This window comes from Gorilla gorilla, chromosome 8 (assembly GCF_029281585.2).
Source record: "Gorilla gorilla gorilla isolate KB3781 chromosome 8, NHGRI_mGorGor1-v2.1_pri, whole genome shotgun sequence".
NCBI lineage: Eukaryota > Metazoa > Chordata > Mammalia > Primates > Hominidae > Gorilla > Gorilla gorilla.
The window spans coordinates 106,068,883-106,075,373 of NC_073232.2; the positions used below are offsets into that span (position 1 = coordinate 106,068,883).

The 6,491-nt window shown below is 40.5% G+C and overlaps 1 protein-coding gene across 3 annotated transcripts in view; it reads left to right on the top strand.

Annotated features, from left to right (window-relative positions):
- Nucleotides 1–5,110, top strand: part of LGI1 (leucine rich glioma inactivated 1) — a 40,410-nt gene extending 35,300 nt beyond the window's left edge. For 2 of the 3 annotated variants that reach the window (XM_004049805.5, XM_055352512.2), the window contains 2 exons: nucleotides 138–302; nucleotides 3,919–5,110. In XM_004049805.5, the coding sequence (XP_004049853.1) occupies nucleotides 138–302; nucleotides 3,919–4,754 (1,001 nt within the window). In that variant the 3' untranslated portion in view covers nucleotides 4,755–5,110. The remainder of the gene's footprint in view (nucleotides 1–137; nucleotides 303–3,918) is intronic. The other variant, XM_019035606.3, reaches the window with a different exon arrangement.
- Nucleotides 5,111–6,491: the final 1,381 nt, after the last annotated feature.

A 6,491-nucleotide genomic window follows, 5' to 3' on the forward strand; every position in this document is an offset into this window, starting at 1 on the left:
AACCATTGACAATGCTTCATGTGTTTAAAAGTAAAATGGTCATTCTCTGAAATAAACGTATTTCTTGTGAATATTTAAGATCTAGCCAAGGAAAGAGGTATTAGCTCACAGTTACTTATCATTTCCTATTTTTGCAGAATTTGCAAAGTCTCAAGACCTGCCTTATCAATCATTGTCCATAGACACTTTTTCTTATTTGAATGATGAGTATGTAGTCATCGCTCAGCCTTTTACTGGAAAATGCATTTTCCTTGAATGGGACCATGTGGAAAAGACCTTCCGGAATTATGACAACATTACAGGTATGAAAAGCCTAATGATATTTTGAGTGGGAATTTAAACTGCTTCAGCCAAGGGCAACAAGGAAAGATGAGTGGTATAGGGAAATGCTTTAGCATTTGAATTCCAACTCTACCATTTGTTAAGTGACCTGGGATTGTTCTCTAAGCCATAATTTCCCCACTTGTAAAACAGGAATAATATTAATACTTAACTCACAAGGTTGTTAATAAGATCATGTGAACACATATTCAAGAAACTTAGCATAGGGTCTAGTATAATACATAAACAGTAAATATTTGATTATTTTTCTTCAAATAAAAGTATTGGATGGTGAATCATGAGTTCTAGTCCAGGTTCTGCCACAGTCTATTTGGGCAAGCTGCTCATACTCACTGACACCCCCAACCCCTTTTTCTTAACTATAAAATAAGAAGGTTATTTTAGATCAATAAGTCTCAAATTTGTTACACAAACGTGTCTTCTACAAAATGTTAATGTATGCCTTGTAATGAAAAGGATTTTGTGGTCCAATAAATTCATGAACCATATCTTGGTCTTGTAGGTTCATAATACAGACACCTGTAGATCTGAGAAGTCCTGCAGTGAGGAAATTTTTCCAATATTTTTCACCCTTAATTTGGCCATGGAATTTAATTCTTTCTTTTCTTTTCTTTTTTCCTTTTTTTTTTTTTTGAGACAGAGTCTCGCTCTGTCACCCAGGCTGGAGTGCAGTGGCACAATCTAAGCTCACTGCAACCTCTAACTCCCAGGTTCAAGCAATTCTTCTGCCTCAGCCTCCCAAGCAGCTGGGACTACAGGTGCGTGCCACCATGTCCAGCTAATTTTTGTATTTTTAGTAGAGACAGGGTTTCACCATATTGGCAAAGCTGGTATTGAACTCCTGACCTCATGATCCGCCCACCTTGGCCTTTCAAAGTGCTGCCATTACAAGTGTGAGCCACCGCACCCGGCCGGAATCTAATTCTTTCTATGAAAACTTTTACTTATCTGGATCTCTTTTTTTTTTTTTTTTTTTTTTTTTTTTTTGAGATGGAGTCTTGCTGTGTCACCCAGGCTGGAGTGCAGTGGCATGATCTGGGGTCACTGCAACATCAGCCTCCTGGGTTCAAGCGATTCTTGTCCTTCAGCCTCCCAAGTAGCTGGGACTACAGGCATGCGCCACCACGTCCCAATAATTTTTTGTATTTTTAGTAGAGATGGGGTTTCACCAAGTTGGTCAGGCTGGTTTCGAATTCCTGGCCTCAAGTGATCCACCCGCCTTGGCCTCCCAAAGTTCTGGGATTACAGGAGTGAACCACCTTGCCTGGGCTTACTTAGCTGATCTCTTAAGTTGCTGTCCCATTTTAATAATTTTTAAAATTATAAGTCATAAGTTAGAACATAGGGCTCCCTCTACAATTTTTAATATCAGTTTTAGCTTCTAATACCTTTAAATCTGCTCTCAAGAGCACTCACACCTCCCCATAAAAGGTAACCCTTTAGACAAGGCATGGAGGGTCATGATAGATTTTGCTGGTAGCCATCACCCTCATTGCTCAAAGGACCAAGACAAGTCTGGGGCTTGCTTGAGGCTGGGGTTGCTTAAATAAAGGGATCACTTCCAAACTGAGACCCTTTTGGAATCCTCCTTTCTTTTAGAATCCTCCTCTCTAAAGGAAGAAGGTCATGCTTCCCTAGGCCCCCATAAGTTTTCCAGTGGACTATAGCAGGGTTTCATGCAGTCGAAACCAGGCTTTTCTTACTTGTGTATGGTTCATCAATTTCTTTGAACGACTCTTTAGATGAGCACTTACAAGAGAAATAAATCATACATCTGCAAACTTTCTGAACACATCTCAGAGCTCATCTTGTCTAGGATGATGTCTTAGTCCCTTCCTGCTGCTGTAACAAAAAATACCTTGACTGCGTAATTTATAAGAACAGAAATTTATTTCTCATAGTTCTGGAGGCTGGGAACTCCATGATCAAGGCACGAGGAGATTTAGGGTCTAGTGAGGGCTCACTCTCTGCTTCAAAGACGGTGCCTTCTCTGTGTCCTAACATGGCAGAAGGGCAAAAAAAGATCTAACAGACTCGCTCAAGCCCTTTTGCAAGGGCACAAATTCCATTCATGAGTGTGGAATCCTCATGATCTAATCACCTCCTAGACACCCCACTTCTTAATACTATTACACTGGGGATTAAGCTACAACATAAATTTTGGAGGGACAGAAACATTCCAACCATAGCAGATGACAAATATGTGCCCATACTCAGTCATTATCCCTTCCTTCACTCTAGACAGGCACCACTAATCTATCATGGGAATCTTTCATGTAGAGTGCAGACACGGCCACAGAATCCTTCTCAACACAGTTCCCCAGACAATCACACGCAATGAGTCAATCAGTATTGGTACATGTGTTGGAATCTGGTGGCCATCCTTAATCTAGTCTAAAGTCTCATTGTACAGAAAAGAAAACTGAGCCTCAGAGAAGTTAAATGATTTTCTTAAGATCATACAATCAGTTTAGCCCTGAAAAGAGTCACAAATAAAATTATTTTGACTATGGATGAAGCCAATTAGTAGAAAGAGTTAATGTAGAACTTTCTGCCCCGCACTAGCGCTGTAGTCAGAAGAGGCCTAAAGCCCAGATTTGTTCAGCTGTCTCTGGATTTTCTAGAGCCAAACTCCTTCTGCGAGATCAGAATCTACTGATAAATGTCAAACTCTTCCCCAGAGGATACCAAGCTAGGCCACTGACAGATCCCACATCATTTTCTGTGATTTTCCAAAATAACTTTCAGGAGCATTGCCCGTGGCTGCACCCTTCTTTCGATTTTCTTAAAGATTCCTCTTCCTTCTCTTCACTCCTGCCACCAGTGACCTAAAGCTCCAGAAAAGTGACAAGTGGCATCTCCTTTCTTTGCAGGGGAAAGGCGAATTATTCTAGAGCAGGAAGCAGTTCAGACTTAGAGCAAAACAATTACAGTAGAGCCATGGGCTACCCAGACCACAACGCTAGCCTTTGGTTATCTAAGATCTTAGATAAACCAAATTTGAAGTCCTGGAATAGCTAACTTGTCCCCAGCTTGGGTTAAAAGCATAGAGATGCTGGTAGGCCTGGCTTTGAATCCCAAACTCTGCCTTCTGCTACCAGAACAGCCTCTCTGAGCTTCAGTTTACTCATGTGGAAAAAGGATAATATTTATCTCTTAAGATTGTTGGGAAAATTAATGAGGTAAATTGAGAAAGCACATAATAGATGCTCAGTAAACAGTAGTTTTCATTAGAATTATGATTAACTCATTTTGTGTAAGGGAAACTAATGCTTTCTTTCTGCAAGAAATAAGAGGAGAACACTCGGGCCATAGCTGTGTGTCCTGAACGTCTAGCGCAGGCTAGATATGACATTAACAACTCAATTGTTGGCAACAAGGCCCCACGAGGCACAAAGGCACAGAACTTTAGGACACTGCTGCCATTGGGCTTTGGAGACCAGCCTTGCCTAATCAACCAAGGAGATCTCTTGTTTCAGGCTGATTTGGGTGGAAGTTGTATGGCCCCAGCCTGCATGTTTACATGCTCCAAAAGAGGATGGCCACACAACTAATCTCTCCTTTGTCTTTTCCCAGGCACATCCACTGTAGTATGCAAGCCTATAGTCATTGAAACTCAGCTCTATGTTATTGTGGCCCAGCTGTTTGGTGGTTCTCACATCTATAAGCGAGACAGTTTTGCAAATAAATTCATAAAAATCCAGGATATTGAAATTCTCAAAATCCGAAAACCCAATGACATTGAAACATTCAAGATTGAAAACAACTGGTACTTTGTTGTTGCTGACAGTTCAAAAGCTGGTTTTACTACCATTTACAAATGGAACGGAAACGGATTCTACTCCCATCAATCCTTACACGCGTGGTACAGGGACACTGATGTGGAATATCTAGAAATAGTCAGAACACCTCAGACACTCAGAACGCCTCATTTAATTCTGTCTAGTAGTTCCCAGCGTCCTGTAATTTATCAGTGGAACAAAGCAACACAATTATTCACTAACCAAACTGACATTCCTAACATGGAGGATGTGTACGCAGTGAAGCACTTCTCAGTGAAAGGGGACGTGTACATTTGCTTGACAAGATTCATTGGTGATTCCAAAGTCATGAAATGGGGAGGCTCCTCGTTCCAGGATATTCAGAGGATGCCATCGCGAGGATCCATGGTGTTCCAGCCTCTTCAAATAAATAATTACCAATATGCAATTCTTGGAAGTGATTACTCCTTTACTCAAGTGTATAACTGGGATGCAGAGAAAGCCAAATTTGTGAAATTTCAGGAATTAAATGTTCAGGCACCAAGATCATTCACACATGTGTCCATTAATAAGCGTAATTTTCTTTTTGCTTCCAGTTTTAAGGGAAATACACAGATTTACAAACATGTCATAGTTGACTTAAGCGCATGAGACACCAAATTCTGTGGCTGCCATCAGAAATTTTCTACAGTACATGACCCGGATGAACTCAATGCATGATGACTCTTCTTATCACACTTGCAAATGAATGCCTTTCAAACATTGAGACTGCTAGAACCAAGCACTACCAGTATCTCCATCCTTAACTGTCCAGTCCAGTGATGTGGGAAGTTACCTTTTATAAGACAAAATTTAATTGTGTAACTGTTCTTTGCAGTGAAGATGTGTAAATAAGCGTTTAATGGTATCTGTTACTCCAAAAAGAAATATTAATATGTACTTTTCCATTTATTTATTCATGTGTTCAGAAACAACTGCCAAATAAAATGTTTACATTTTCTTTCATATCCCAAAGGTAATTATTTACAGGAGCTGTTTCATTCTTGTTGTTGGTATGTTGAAGAAATAGTTTCATATAATAGTATTGTATTTGGATCAAGGATTTACGATGTGAAGAATGAGTGAAGACAAAATTATGGGTAATATGATATTGATTACCCATTGATTATGACCAGGTTTATCTGTGGCTGGATCAGCTGATTTTGAACATTCAAAGGTATTTCCAAAGGTCATGGCCTTTAGGGATAATTTGAGGTGAAATGGTGACAAATTAAAAGAAAGGTAGAGAAATTTGCCTACTACAAGAAGACTGATTTGAAATTAAGGACAGCAAGACCCATCCTTTCCTGACTGATAAGCCCAGCTAAAATCATCACTCGGACAATTTCTAGGAGAAAGTAAAATCAAGAATTAGGATCTCAATACCCTATTTAGGGTCTTTCTAAACATCTGACAGCTGATAGAGATTGTAACCTTACAGTGCTTGCCTCAAATGTACCTGTCATGAAGGCCTCTTAATCTGACCAAGGATGCTTCACTTCTAGATAGCAATTTTGATTTGTTATTTACCTGCTGCAGAGTGCCCAAAAGGCTCATATTTGATTTTCTAAATTTCTGCTTCTAGATCACATGGGTCATTAGCACAATGCCGGTGATAGAGTAGGCTCTCAAAAAATGCTTTTAAAGAAGCACGTGTCCTCCTGTTATAATATCATAATAAACTTTCTGAGGCCTTTTGACCTAATCATTGCCTCCCTACTAAGAATGGGGTATTGTTCAGCAGGGGTGGGGGATTGAGGAAGAATAGGGCATGAACCTTGCCCTCTGAGGCCTTAGAAGACTAACTGGGGTGTTAGAACACAAAAAACCTGCAGAGCAAGCAGTGAGTGCCAAGTACCTTCTAAAGATTCCAGATTATAAGTATCCTGGGAGTATCAAGATGACTTTCTGGAAGTCTAGGTTCTTGTTTGCACTTAAAGGGAAGATGTAATTTTAAAGGGGGATCATGGCAGAGAAGATATTCCTGGCACAAACTGGTTCTGTGTGCTGCCTTCACGGAGGGGGTCAGAGCTTGCTCCTGCTCATTGTTTGCTGGACTATTTTGCCATATAAGTGTGGTCGGGGAGGGCAGACAGTAGCTGCTGGCACACAGTGCATATCTGGAAGACCTGAGGCATCAAAGGTACACACATACTTACATAGTTTCTGGGAAGCAACTCCCTGGGGAGTTATGCACAGGAACCAGATTCCCATATGGGGAAGATATTAACTCTGACATCAGGATTATGGGAGAGAAGAATACCTCACTCCCGAACTGGCCTTTGAATGTCTTATTTTTTTCAGTTCCCTTTTCCTGTAAGCAGCATCATATGCTACTGGAGAACACCT